Below are 15,614 nucleotides of genomic sequence, written 5' to 3' on the forward strand. Positions count from 1 at the left end.
TTGCCCAATGTCATTTTAAACTATGATACAAATGACATGGTGTACAACATATATTTCAGTGGAAGAAGTTCGTCACATTTCGATACAAAACTTTCGGCAGACTGCCGGGTTTAAAATTGGCAATAACTTGCGCAACATAAAGTTACTCGACCGAAATCTCAACGAAGGAACTTATGTTTATTTTCTGTGTTGCATGTAATAGCAACGATTAATCTTTTATTAATAGGATTGCCACGATGCAACTCTTGAATTAAATTGAAGACATTATTTGAGCGCTTCAAACTAAATTATTTCATAACCACAGACTGAAGAATATTATATATAAATCATAACGATGTATGCGGTGAAAAAATGTAATGTTTTCTACGGTTTAGATAAATTTTATCATGGTATTAATTAAATACGGGAATAAACGTTGTGAGCATACAATGTTAATAAAATTCACGAGAGAGCTATTAAAGTAAAATTATTGTGTTAGATACCGAGGAATGGGAAAATTTGAAGACGAGAGAAAACTTTTTCAAAACTAACTTTTACAACAAAATCTCATTTCCTAGTACACGACTTTGGCATTCATTTATCGATTCAAACATTTGTTGTTAGTTTCACATTAGCGTACTTTCCATCGCCTGTTTTATTTCAAGTTTCATTATCTGCGACGTAAGGAATGAGATCCAATAACTGAAGATACCACATTCTCCCAATATAACTTGTGGATTTCCAGTACACTCGTTCTACAGGGTAATATGCCACGGGACATTTTTAGTTGAGTAAACACTGAGATATGCGATCATAAAGATTACATCATGACTAATAACTCCGTTTGTTAATGCTTTTTACTTCCGTACCAACAGTGTAGACTATTTTTGTGCATCGTAAAATTGATATTATATTGCAATTAATATTATATATATTGCAATTTTACTTGTTACAAATTTTGAACTCATTATGCATTCTTCTTGGTGGTAGACACATGCGTGAATACTTTCAAAACCAAATAACTAAGCAAGTACATTACAAAAGGTAATTTCGCGATACCGGGCTTCTATGTAAATTGGGCTAGACAAAAACGGATTGTTTCGCGAATAAAATGCTGAGATGATGCATATTTATACCAACTAAATTTCGGTAACATGCAGTTTGCACGAATCGATTTTGATTAGTATTCAATTTTTGGGATTCAATTATATATACGTACTGTTTGCGGTATGCACTGCCTACCATAATTTATTCAATTTCAATAAAAATTGGTGTATTTTGTTTTGATCGACGTCAAGTTGAAATACAGACTCGCATAAATACGTCGAGGCGAAGGGCTTCTTCCGGGCATTGAGTGCGCGACTCTTACTGACGTTAATAACTTTCATAGCATCCTGTACAAATGCATTTAGATCAGGAGAATTTTTAGCTACTAGGGCCTCTCGATGAATCATACAGTGGTGAAAAGTAATAGGTGTATCACTTGCAGATTGCACTCTCGCATGAAATCCGACTGTAAATCATGTTATTGCTGCTGCTACGACGTTACACATGTCGGTACGCAGAAAACTGTTGGTATATTTTCTTTTCGTATGCCTACTATTGCTTTTCTCATTGCATTCGCGCCTCTTCAATGCGCAAGTCGTTGTCGTATTCGCCTCTACTTCTGCCGCAACGTCATCGGCAGTTCCATATCCATTCATTCCCTTAAATTTACTTTTTCATTATTTAGCCTGCAATATTATTTACCAGTTTCAAACATTGAAATTTAACTTGAAACTTTCAACTTGATAATAGAGGGTACAATTTAAAAAGCCTGGAATCTATGAAGTATTAATAAATTATATACGTGATAAAATAATCGGATTATCAAAAGCTAGATCCTGACAGAACTCAAAGTTTAATGTTTTCCAGTGCTACTACTATGTAGAGTGTAGACTAACATATTATTTCAATTTTTCATCAGACTATTCACGCTATTGTTGCAAAATGACAGAAGTATGTTGTTTCGAGCAGGTGATTCCAAAAGTAATCGCTATCTAATAAGAACTGATGAAGGTATTCTTGAAATGATGACACTGATACCCGAGTACGGATATGCGATGGTTCATTATACCTTCGTTTATATTATGTCGAAGGTAATATTGTATGATAGCCTACTGGTATCCAAGGGCAAACAACAAGCATCAGACGGCTTTATCATATGATAAACAACGGCCTCTCGTCCGGTTGCCAGTCTATGTCGGGTACGGGGTTAGTCAGACAGTTCTTTGTTTCAGATGCATAGAACTCGGTGGTGGAGAAAGCACCGAGGAGCCCAGCAGTCCTCTCGCACATAATTATTCCTAATGGGATTCAAACCTGTAATCCCACGCAAGGCAATCAAAAAGAGCGATGGCGTGCGTATTCCTAATGCCTAGAACGACCGATGAGCCGAGCTCGTAATAATATATCAACGAGAATATCGGTCAGAGACCGGAGACTTATCGATCGAAAGTTAGGGGATCCCCCAAAAAAGCGCTCTTACTCCATAGTGACACCTTGTGTCCCATCACTAATTAATTAATAACTCGCTAATTATACGACATAATTCATGCAAAATCAATAGGCTTCTGGTCCGACATATGATGAATGCAGATGCAAAATCTGGAGCAGATTCAATCTCGCTTTCGTGAGATATTGCGTGCATCTAACAGACAGACAAACAAACAGACAGACAAATACACATCAACATACTTACCGATTAAAATCGACAAGTAATAAGTACGGTAGTCAGCGCATAGCACAGACAGTACGTATATATAATTGAATCCCAAAATTAAAAACTTATCAAAATCGATTCGCGCTAACTGCATGTTCCTGAAATTTTACTGGCGTAAATATGCATTCTCGCATCGTTTTATTCGCTAAACATCCGTTTTTGTCTAGCTCAATATACGAGTACATAGAAGCCCGGTATCGCGGCATAGAAGCCCGGTATCGCCCGGTATTTTGCAAATGAACTTGTTAGAAAAACGACAATCGCTCAATACATTTCATAGGAATTTTAAATATTTTACGATAAATATGACAAACGCGTATTTGCTATCACGAAAATTAATATTCCTTATTATCTACTTATACTATATTGTAGTCGCATAAGGGTTCTTAAATGTTTACGGCCGATACCTCGGTTTAGACCAAATAGCTTTGATTCAGTCGCAGATTTTGTACGCCAGTTCTCGTCGTCAGTTGTTAACGTGATCTTAGTTGGCTGGTTATCGGCTGCATACCTGGTTATTCAACAGCTTCACCAATCCAATTAAACTTCATAAATTTAATTCCAAAACTTTGTTCGCAACATTAAGAATTCATTTAGTAAACGAGAATACTTTTCTACGGATTCGTTTATATGGAGAAACATATGGAGCGCAGAATGAAAGCGTAAGTCATTGTCAATCAGGAAATCTCCATTCCTCCGCAGGTACACCGATACTACGAACAAAGCGACTAAATTATTTACTCATTATGGGTTAACCTATTTAAAACAATTCAAATCAGGTAACGAATGTCATCTCAGAATCTGAAGTTCAGCACTGACAACTATGGATCAAAGATGATACCATACTCGTAATGCTGCTTCTATATAACTTTTATTTTTTGATCTGGAGGATAAACTGCATTATACGAGCTATAGTAGGCGATTTAACAGGAAATGCTTCCGCAAGTACGTGCGCAGGGCATGGCGCAAGGTATTGTTTTGATCCAGGCAGACTGCCGAAAGTTTTGTATCAAAATGTGACGAAGCGCTTCCACTGAATAAAATGATGTAGTCTATGTCATATATATATATTATAGTTGAAAATGTGTTGGACAAATAAAGGATTATTACTGGGAAATGTGATGAACGACTGAATTGAAATACTCGATTTTCCAGAGTTTATAAATTTTTTATCAGTATCTAAATATTATGCCGTAATTCATCATAAGATGAGAAATTATTCGTCACAGAGTATCTATAAATGTGCATCGGCCATGTGATTACGCGATACCGCCAATTTGTTGACTACAAGTGTATTTCTCTTTCAAATTGCACCGCGAATTCGGCTATGGATGTACACAGCACACAATTCCCAGTTATTTTTAACGACTGAAAACGTATAAACTGCGGCATTGCTGTTCAGAACACGCCAAGTATATGCATTCCCGACGCTTGAGCCAAACGGAACTAATTGGGATCGGTTTCAATATGTGCATAAGGAAGTATTCTATGGAGCGAATAGTTAAAATAATGGGAGCTGAAATTGTATTTCCAGTTTACGTTAGTATGAGAATCGCAAGTTTGTCTTAATTAAAATGCATAATGAGTGAAAAATAATGTGTGAACGTTCTGTAGATAATTCGTCCATAAAGCGCAATTGTAATTTAACTGACTGCAATCGCAAAATGCAACAGTTAAGGCCAGACCAAAATCAATATAAGAAAAGGTTAGGAATGTCTAAAAAAATATATATTGGTGGCATAGTGAAGTGAAAGCAAATAATTCTACAGGTGACAGTTGCCAGAGCAATTTTGTGCGGGATTATTTTTCAAAAGGGAGGTAGAAAAATAAAGAAACGTGATGGTTGCATGTGTTCAGTACGAGACCTTGTAGATTCCGAAGAAATTAAAATGAATATAGAGTACGATTGCACACAATGTACATTTAGCATTATGATGGCGGTATTAGTCACCGTGGGCACTTTCCTGTCCGTACCGAGAAAAATATAAATATTTATAATGACTCACATCCTATGAAACCTAATTCATATATTTCAAAACGAATCATTCAGCGTTGATTTTGAAATTTTGTCGATAACCCGAGACGACTTTCTTTTGGATTAATAAAAATTATAGATACCTTAACGTCAAAATTCAAAACAAAAATTATTATCTAATATCTCAAATCATGTAATTGGTATTGTCTGCGTTCCAAGTGTGATATCGACAAAATACGTACATCTGTATTTTTCTATATCGGAACCGGAAATTCTAGTTTATCAATTTTTATTTTATTTTCTAAGAAATACAATAATAGAATAGTGTCGAAAATTTGTGGATGCAATCTCATAAAATCCAAGATGGAACAAAATCGTGATAGCCAGAATTATATTGAACTTGAATTAGCGGACAAGGAAGGGCGAAAATGGATTTCTAGCAACCGATCTTTACATGACAATATTCCTGTCCAACTAAGTCCCGAAGGTGTTGAAGGCTGGAGATTGTAGAAAGCTAACGACGAATTGTTGTGGAGTTTTCATATTATGTCAGAGAATAATAAGAAAATGTACGTCACGTTTAACGAGAGCAACAACGATGTTACACTTGAATATGATGACGATATCGCGGACGATAACGGGAAGGGGAGGTGAGGAGATAAATTTGACTTTTATTGATATACTCTGCAAATATCACTGCAAGAAGTTTACATCTTTTCCTTATAAATCATATCCACCATCTAAGATGTTGAAAGTAAAATTACCTAATGTAAAAAAAATAATATTATTGATTCATTCCAGTGATTGAAATTTATTATTATTGTTATAATATTAATTCCCACCTGGTCATTTAGTCTGGTTCAAGTACACGAAGACGCTATTTCATGCAAAATCGTGATCATGCAGTTTCGCATTGGTATTGCCAAAATAATAGCCTAAAGATGTGACGCAAATACAGAGATTTTGCGGAAATGATCTAATCTAAATCCCATTGGAATAACAGTTTCATTTTCTGATGAAGAATACAGCCAAAAAATTGTTATAGTAATTGAAATACATTTATTGAGATGGTAACTTGCACTTTTGCACTTTCTTCAAACGCTTCACTAACTTTTTGCGACCAAATCAAAAACGTTAGACCATTGTTGAATGGGAGGATTATATGGAAAAAACAAATATATTTATCTAATCTACGTTGCCAATATTGTTGGTACTAAAGTCTGAAAGAACGCTGCTGTTAACGGGGGAAGAGGCTTGGTCTCCCAAGTACTATAGTCACTGGAACATGGAAGATCTATAGTCTTCTTTTGCCTCTCAACCACGAATTGAGAAAATCGACTCTGAATCCAGATCTCGACTGACTGTATAGTGTGCATGTAAAAACTGCAGTGTATGTGGTATGCAGTCTACTCCTTGGAATTGATATATCACCATCAATTGAAATACGACTTGACTAGGTTTATTTTTTAAAGATATTTTTCGATGCTTCTTCAACCTGATCGAGGGCTGTTTCTGCGGGCTGAAAAGACCACAAACAGATATCTGTACAATAACGAAGGAAAGTTGGAAATGGTGACAACCGCGAGCCCAACCTTTGCAATGCACTGGTTCCTTTCACCTTCGTTTGAAATGATTGATTTGTTAGTATTCATTTTTAACTATTTGTAGGATTATGTTTGCGCGAATTTGTCTAAAATTATTTCATTTAAGTCTAAGACCTTGTGTAGTTGTGCTTGAATATTGAAATTACCCAATTGGTTTCTTAGAATTTATAATAATTCTTGGCAGTCTGTCATCTGCACTGCACAATGTATATTGATTATTGGAGGGGAAAATTTGGTTTTCCGCTTTCAAATCCAAACCACAACTATAAACGACTATTTGTCTAGGTGTGGTTATTTTTATACTGCAAATTAGGTGATTCCTTATTGGACGAAATGGTGAAGCTTACGATCATTTGTTCACGAAATGAGTTTATTATCACGCTCTATTTTACTGCCTAACTTGAAATGTGATTTTATGGAACTGTTGCCGATGTGCAAAGAAAAAATTCGAAAATTTTAATTTCATTATTAATTCGTGCCTACGCATATATACATATATTTAAATATCAGGTTTAAATCCTATCTCACCAGCATGCGCTTCAGCGTAAACATCATTCAGGACATTTTGAGAAAAAAATTTTGCATAGATGAAAGTTGTTTTCACCTGATTACAAATAGACAAATTCAGAGTTTTTATATTTTCTTCAGAAAAATTGATACTTTCATGATTCAAATTCACCAAGTGTACAGTTCTCAGAAATGGGTGAGTGGGTGAGTGTTGGAGCGAAACTGAATGATCCAATTCAAACCCAACAGCTCAGTGGAGATCAGGATTGGACTGTGAACTGTACTGACGATGGGAAATTTCAGTTTGCGACTCCAACTTTAAAGGCCAATGATGCTCTGCAATTTGGAACAGTGGCAGCGTGAGTAATAAATAGAACAAGGAACCATATCCTAAATGGACTTGATTGATAAGCTCAATTGTGTGCTTACAACCCAATTTACTTGCAACTTTTGGACGCAGAATATAATAAGAGAATATATACAAGTAGTGATGAAAATTTGAAACTTTTAGGTTCAGCATATTACTGGATGGATGTGGGGATTATAACTTATAATGGCCTAAAAAACACTTTGCATCTAAGCGTAAAAAAGGTCTTGATTTCCGTTTGTCCTTCCGTACGCGTCAATGCTAAAAAATACAAGAGGTAATCGCCCAACAATCAATCATCATTTTTTGCTTGGTACTAGTATTAATAGAGACAAAGACGTTTGTGATTCTGCATGGACCGCCTTTAAAGCAAATTATTACGCAATATAATAATATCATAGTTATTAATTAAAAGGGTGGGAATGAATACTTGATTTCATTGCAGTACATCTCACTTACCAGTGAATTGGTTTGCTGTTTGCTCAACATTCAAAGTTTTAATCAGTCAAAAAGTCCTCATCCGTACGTTTAGAATTTAGATCAAGCGTTTATAACTCAAAAATATGTTAATCATCGGTCACCATTACGACCAATGGTTGAGATATTAGTAATGCGACATATTTTAAGGTAAACTGACTAAAAATCGAATAAAATCTCACTTAACAAACATATATAAATTATAATTTAAGTTCATTCTTTGAACATTTTTATTATGAGGTATAGATTTTGCAAATATTGTATTGTTGATTACTGTAATTAATTATGTTTTTGAATTTATTTTTATTTCAGAAATTTTAAACTCAATGGCTATGGAGATGGAGTTAGTCTACAGTGTACCGCGAATAGCCAGTATGTACGTGCTCCAGAAAACAATGGAGAGCTTCGTTTCTACGAAACTGAAGCAGGCTCGACATCTTGGGATTTAGAGATTATGGGAATTATCTTACAACGCGATGGCAAAATATTCATTTACCCTGAGTTTCCCATCCAGAAAAATAAAGTTCCGAAATATTTGTCGAATATTAAATAGTTTGGATGGAGAGTGAATCTTTCACATGCCTGTTTGAATGTAAAAATGTCAAAGAACTCAACAATGTGTTATTGACTTAAACCAGATTCATCTGAAACTATAAGGAAGTGGCGCAATGTATTGGATTTGGATTTAACGTATGAGCAGTTTACTTTCATCACATCTGATTTGAACTTTATTTTACAAATTGATTGACTTGTCAGATAAAAACGGTAGAAGGAATCATTAAACAAAATACCCAATATTTTGAAAGTTACTCAGGGGCATAACACGACCCCTTTTTATTTTTTTGGGTGTGATTTATATGTTAATGATTTTTTTAAACCAGGCATAAAAGCCATGTCAAACAAATATTTGAATTTGAAAATTGTCCATTTTGTAGACTTAAATTTGGCACCAACCAAGAACAAAGTTGTTACTTATCGATCTTGATCGTTACTTATCGATCTTGATCGGTAAGTATGTTGATAGGTATTTGTCTGTCTGTCTGTTAGACACTTTCGTATGTTACGCGATACCTCACGAAAGCGAGGTTGAATCTGCTCCAAATTTTGCACCTTCATTCATCATAGCTCGGATCAGAAGCCTATTGATTTTGGATGAATTATGTCGTATAATTAGCGAGTTATTAATTAATTAATGATGAAAAGATCTGGATTTTTGCAAATCTAGAGAACAATTTTTGCGAAGCGAGATATTTTTGAGACGCGCTGAGTGTGTGTGTGTGCGATGCGCAAGTTTTCACGCTAGTGAGTCAGAGCCAAAGTGACTATAACAGTATAACTTTGGTCACTTTGGTCAGAGCGAAGGATACATAACGCTAGATCGTATCTCGTGATTAATCTTTAAAGCATTGTCCATATCCCTCTTGTAACTTTGACGTCGCCGCGATGCGCAAGTTTCCTTTGAGAAATTTTCCACGCTATTGAGTCAAAGCGAAGGATACACGCCGCGAGATCGTATCTCGTTACTTATTACTTATCGATTTTAATCGGTAAGTATGTTGATAGGTATTTGTCTGTCTGTTTGTCTGTTAGATGCACGCGATATCTCACGAAGGCGTGGTTGAATCTGCTCCAAATTTTGCATGTGCATTCATCATATCTCGGACCAGAAGCCTATTGATTTTGGATGAATTATATCGTATAATTAGCGAGTTATTAATTAATTAGTGATGAAGAGATCTGGATATTTACAGAGCGAGAGATTTTCGAGACGCACTGAATGTGTGTGTGTGTGTCCGATGCGCAAGTTTTCACACTAGTGAGTCAGAGCGAATGATACACACCACTAGATCGTATCTCGTGATTAATCTTTAAGCATTGTCCATATCTCTCTTGTTACTTTGACATCGTCGCGATGCGCAAGTTTCCTTCGAGAAATTTTCCACCCTATTGAGTCAGAGCGAAGGATACACGCCGCGAGATCGTATCTCGTTACTTATAATTACTCGTTAAAGTTTAAGCAATGTGCATATCCCTCTATCAGGTTCGGGGTTACAGAATTCCTCACCAAAATATCGCTAGGCTGTGTTTGAATAGTCGTTGCAACCCGGGTTAGCGCCGTTGTATTTGACACAAAATATAGGATTGGTGAATAGGCTATTGGCTGGAAACTAATCGAAACAATTCAGTTCGGATTTGCAGAATTCTTCATAAAAGTATTTCCTCGAGTAGTATTTCGACGACGACATGGGGAGTTGGCTATTGTTTGCTACATTTTTGATATTGGCTGAAAACTAATCAAAACAATCCAGTTCGGGTTTGCAGAATTTTTCGAATCGAAACCGCAGTTTCTGTTTTGGGGATCCCCTAACTTTCAATCGATAAGTCTTCGGTCTCTGACCGATATTCTCGTAATTACTCCTTAAGCAATGTCCATATCCCTCTATCCGGTTCAGGGTTGCAAAATTCCGCACCAAAATATCGCTAGGCTATGTTTGAATACAAACGGGGTCGCTATGAAGTAAGAGCAGGTGAATCGAAACCGCAGTTTCTGTTTTGGGGATCCCTTGACTCCAATCGATAACTCTTCGGTTCGGTTCTCGTTGTGATATCAGCATCATTTAGTGACAAGCCGCTACATGTTATTTGTGCATAACGATTCGTACAATGTCAGTCGCATACATAAAATAGGTTGCAATCTATGATGCCACGAGATAAAGCCCCACAACACTTTATTGTGATAACGTGAGAATGTGAGGCAGCAAAAAGGCGACATTGAGAATCTTTTTTTCTTAGTGAACTATTCTTTGGCCAATTGTAGTAAACTTTCTACAGACCAGTCAGATTGGAGTTTGGTGCAAACTATCATTCCTCACGTTACATTTTTATTATTCAAGGAAGCATCGCCAAATTAATTTTTATAGGATGAGGCCATGTTCGTTGACGAATTGGGGTAGTGTGGTACGCCTAGAGAAACGCTAAAACGGCTATTGATGGAAATATGAAAAACGACTTGCAACGTAAGGTAGATGTAAAGAAATATCATGATATGAGCATCATTCAGCGGTAGTTCTTCACTTTTTGGTTACCCATAATAAGACGTAAAGTTGCAGGTACACGTGCTTAAAAAATTAATGTTAAGCTATCAGTTTGTTAAATAAATAAACGATTCAACTGAAATTTTTAATGCAAAGACCATTGTAACAGAAAATGTGGACGTAAAAAAAATAACGTGGTAGTAATGTTGAAATAGGTTTTATATACACCAATTTATGTCATCTGGAAGCAAAATATGCACACTAATTAATAGTTTGACACATTGAGATATTACATCATGACAGAAAATACAAGTTAAAGATATGTATGACCATCACAGGGTGATTAAAATTAAAAAAAATTAATAGGGGCTGTGGAGTATGAAAAGTTCAAGACAAAGAAAAGAACAAATGTTCATAGCTCATGAACTCTCAATTTTGCCTCCATTGCTTTGTGAAGGCCAATATATTTCGAGTGGCTGAATTGGTTTACCTTTATGATAGCAACGATTTTGTATTTGATATAGCGAGATTTTTTTCAATTTAATTGAAGTGATATTATTTCCCAAAGCAATGCTTGAATCGTCTAGAATAGATCAGTGGTGTCAAACTCATGGGTTTTCGAGAGCCGCATTGCATTTTGGAAATTGTAAAAAGGGCCGCAAACAGTATTTGATAATGTATACTTGAAAGATATTTTTAAGATAGTTTTAGTTTGTGACATATACAATTACATATTAATATTTGCATTCCACTATTATTGCAACATTTGCAAGTTACTGTATTTATTATAAAAAATCATAAAATTCTATGTACAACCATCAAAATCATTTTTGAACAAGCTTTGGATAAGGAAAGAATAATACATACACTAAAAATGACCTAATCTAAATATATAAACCTAAAATTAACAAAACTTCTACAGTATATACTCAATGTTTTTTTAATTACATTTGTCCTGACGTTTGGCATCTTTTTTGTGTCACCAGCATACTAAAGCCAGGCTTAAATGATTTTATAGTACCAACTCTAACTAATTACATTCAGATAAAAAAAAACTTCCAAAATACTATTACAATTATTGTTAAGCGTTCGAGGGCCGCACTGGAAGTGTTCTCTGGGGCCGCGAGTTTGACATACCTGGTCTAGATTGAAGTTGTCCAAAATATAAATAACAGTATTTTATCATGAAAGATGATTATACCTTCTGGAATTTCTTCTATAGTACTACCAAAAGTTGATGAACCAAATATAACACAGGTGCAGTGAGTTACCCGTAATCCTCATTTTCCAAAGCTGTTTTAATTATGTCTGGCGTGTTTTGTGCCTTTTTACAAATAAGACCGCTTATGCAATCTTACGCTTTGGAAATTTTAGTTATTTTCCTCAAGCCCTGCAGGATGTGGGGCCCATACACAACTCTACCGGAGGGTCAAATGTCTTTGCATGCCTCTATAGGTTTTTTTTTTTATTGCAAACATTTATGGAACTCTAATTATATTTCTTTGAATCACACTGTCACTGATATGTCGCCAGGCTTCTGATATCTCCCCTTCTGCTATAGTTGTTCTGTAAATAAATAATAGGAAATTGAGATTAGACGAATAGTTGAAAGTTTTGCTTTATGTCGGCTTAATTTCTTGATTGATATACTTACTATTTTTGCTATTGCCTCTTGTGCTGCAGGAGTCTCACAATGCTTAGACAGGTTTGTCCACAACTTTCACATCTGAAGAAAGAGAGGAGATTTATTAATTTTCGTTAAGAATAAATAAGGCAGTCTATATGATTTAGAATGGAAAAGCTAATAAATCCAATATCTCATGTTTTATGTAAAAAAAGTTTTACTGAATTTGGTATATAAACCAACTAATAAAAGGGTTTAGTCAGGAAATTACAAGCATTCGTGGCTCCAAATGGTTGAGAGATCAGACTATACAATATAGACCGGTATGAGTGAAATGTTAGGTGAACTTGTTAACACTTTGATTCAATACGCAAATAAAAGTGAATGCGCAATAGTGTGTTACAATGAACAGCAATCAGCAATGAGTATATATCCTCACCGATTAAAAAAATCTACATGGAGGTGCATGAACTGTTTGAAACCATAAGGGGTGAGTGGATATGCAATTTCGGCAAATGGGCAACTACGTAGCCTACCGTACTGAATTAATAACTTCGTAGTATTTGACAAAGGCTGGCTTTCCCACATGTACTCAACAGTGCGATGCCCGGGTGTGATATACAACAATAGTATTTACCTCCCATTTTTCGATTTCTTTTTACCTCAACTTTCCAAAATATCATTAAAATCGACAACAACTGTCAAAGCAGGCACGAACACCATTCGTGCTATGCCTTGAAAGCAGCACACATCCGCTCGTTTTCGTCTCGCCAAGTATGTGCATTGGAGCGTGCTATCGGATACGATCTTCGGCCAAAAATGCCGGAGTTGCGCATCATGTTGTTTAATGTCATTGATCTGACCAAAACTAGAGTCTTTCGTCACAATAAATACTCGTTAAAGTGGAATAACAGTTGGAAATTTTTGTTTTATTTTTTACAGTTTGTCGTACCGGACTCATGATGTTAAATAACACGATAAAACTCATAGTTGACATCGTACTATTTCAGTTTTTTTCTGGAAAAATCTCAACCATAACGCCGGCCGTGTTGGAGATCCCTGCTTCAGGTTAATGACGTTTCACACTTGCGAGGGAAGGCGATATGTGTTTTTCATAAGGAAAGCAGAACTGTTACGTTGCAACGTCATTGCGAAACGTCGCTGCGTAACTAAGTAGTTAGGTTGTTTAACTCCAAGTACGCGCAGCAGACATGTGAAGAATTGAAGAACATTGAATAAAATAGCTCATACAATTCTACTCATGCACGATAAATTCAATCTAATGACATCATTCGAAACAATGTCCAGGTTAAAAAAAAGGACAAATTGAAGTTTTCGTTATTTAATTCGAAGGCTTTTCAAAAAAATGTCACGCTTTTCAATTTTGGTGAATTCATTTAGCTACGTTCTCTAATTTCTGACTAAGGGGTAATATGTTCAGTTCTTGTGGATGCTTTGACAAGAAGACCACCAAGGTAGAAAACAAAAATGTGAACGAACATAAACCGAGGGAACGGCAACGCATTGTACAATGTAATAACGCACAATCGTCTCGCACATAATTATGCCCAAAGTGATTCGAACCAGTGTTCGCACGCAGCGTAATCAATTAGTTGGGTGTCGAGCATATTCCTAATTCTTAGCACGATGCGCCACACCGACGAGCCAAGTTCATAACAATATATCAATAAGTAGCGTTTGGGGCTTTTTGCGACTCTCAAAGCGATGACTCTTAACTAAGTGCCTGGGACCTGGCTTCGAGCAAACTTACATGATGATTCACGATGCAAATAGTGAATAGCATAGATCAGAACGGTTTGCCGACGGGACATGTGGTGAATTATCCTGTTCAACAAGTACGAACCGATACTGTACAGTCATGGACGATGGGGAGCGATGGTGTGAATATGGGGTTTTATACAGGAAACTTAGCGGTATTATCCACTCTGCATTTTGGTCTACTACTCGAGTGAGTTAGAATATTTGTAATACATTGTTTAGGCGTTGTGAAGATATAGGTTTGTGTAACGCACAAAACAACATTACATTATAACAGATACTTCTGCTTCACGAATATTGGAATAGGATACACATTGCAGAACTTAAATAATGCAATTATATTCGTGGTCCGCCAACGGATGGAGACCTTGAGAACACAACCGATAGATCCGATGCTACAATTTGGGAGCTTCCTGCCACGTGTTTTGTATTTAAAACAGCAAATGGTACGGTCATCAACCTACCTGCTTCCAACGACGTGAGAATAACTAAATTATTCGAATAAAAGTGAGGACTCAAAACCATTTGAATGTTTAATCTCTGATTCATTACACAATTTTTTCAGATTTTTATAAAACGAAAGTTGTGACTTTCTTAAGCATTCATTTAAGCTTATCATGTTATCTTAACTATATATATATATTTTTTCTCTTTTATAGATAATTACAGGGGACTTGCTTTCCTCAAATATGCTTCTCTTACAGCCCACATAATGTAAGCGCAAAATGTGACCGATTGTTCAAATATTCAAACCAGTTAACTATTCTTAAAATAAAATTAAAACCATACCATCAGATATATCGTCTTAGAAATTTTTGATATTTCTTTCTGCATTGTTTAAAGATATATTTTAATATATATTTATTCTATTGTATATTATATTCTATTATATATATATAAGTTCTATAATTATATCTATATATATGTGTTACAATCACAGACACTTGAAAGATGAAACGCGACAAATATATATATATGCTTTCGGGCAGCGCTAGATTAACCATTGAGCAAAAAGGGCACCGAGCAACGGAGGGGAACCACAGAGATTTTTATAGCAAAATCTTCGATAGTGCATCAGTGATTGATAAAATTAACGAGTTCGTCACACGACTCGACTTCGAAATGTTCGCTTATTTTTCCTCTTCAAGTAGGGCAGGTGGCACAGTGGAAAATCAGCTCTCACACGCGTACTATAGTCGGCATCAGGTCTACGGTCCAATGTTTGAATCCGCCCTTCGGTGAGTTACAACGCAAACGGACAACGGCAGTGTAGAGCGACGCAAGCTGTACAAGGTTAAATTGGTTTTGGGGCTTGAAACAAAAATTTAACCATTCCGTTTTTTTTTCTACTTTTGGCTTTCTAACTCGACAAACCTTCTAATATTATTCAGCGTCAGTCCACTATAAAATATTCATAACTTTGGCGAGTAGATGTGCATTCCTGATTTTGCCGTGGGACAGACAGCCTGAAATATTTGCTTCCTATGGGGAAATTTTTTTCGGTCA

General features: G+C 35.9%; 1 protein-coding gene across 1 annotated transcript; it reads left to right on the forward strand.

The window, feature by feature from the left end:
• Window positions 1-5,023: 5,023 nt before the first annotated feature.
• LOC120336398 (uncharacterized) lies at window positions 5,024-8,544 on the forward strand. Its single transcript, XM_078110199.1, has 4 exons — window positions 5,024-5,365; window positions 6,188-6,355; window positions 6,968-7,185; window positions 7,983-8,544. The coding sequence occupies exons 3-4, from the start codon at window positions 7,019-7,021 to the stop codon at window positions 8,221-8,223; spliced, it is 408 nt and encodes a 135-aa protein (XP_077966325.1). The 5' UTR covers window positions 5,024-5,365; window positions 6,188-6,355; window positions 6,968-7,018; the 3' UTR covers window positions 8,224-8,544.
• The last annotated feature ends 7,070 nt before the right edge of the window (window positions 8,545-15,614 follow it).

This window comes from Styela clava, chromosome 2 (genome assembly GCF_964204865.1).
Source record: "Styela clava chromosome 2, kaStyClav1.hap1.2, whole genome shotgun sequence".
Lineage (NCBI taxonomy): Eukaryota > Metazoa > Chordata > Ascidiacea > Stolidobranchia > Styelidae > Styela > Styela clava.

Bases quoted from the DNA above. Each gene is read 5' to 3' on its own strand.
- LOC120336398 (XM_078110199.1), top strand. From the start codon at position 7,019: ATGGGTGAGTGGGTGAGTGTTGGAGCGAAACTGAATGATCCAATTCAA. The intron at 7,186-7,982 runs GTGAGTAATAAA...TTTTTATTTCAG, and splicing joins CAATTTGGAACAGTGGCAGC to AAATTTTAAACTCAATGGCT.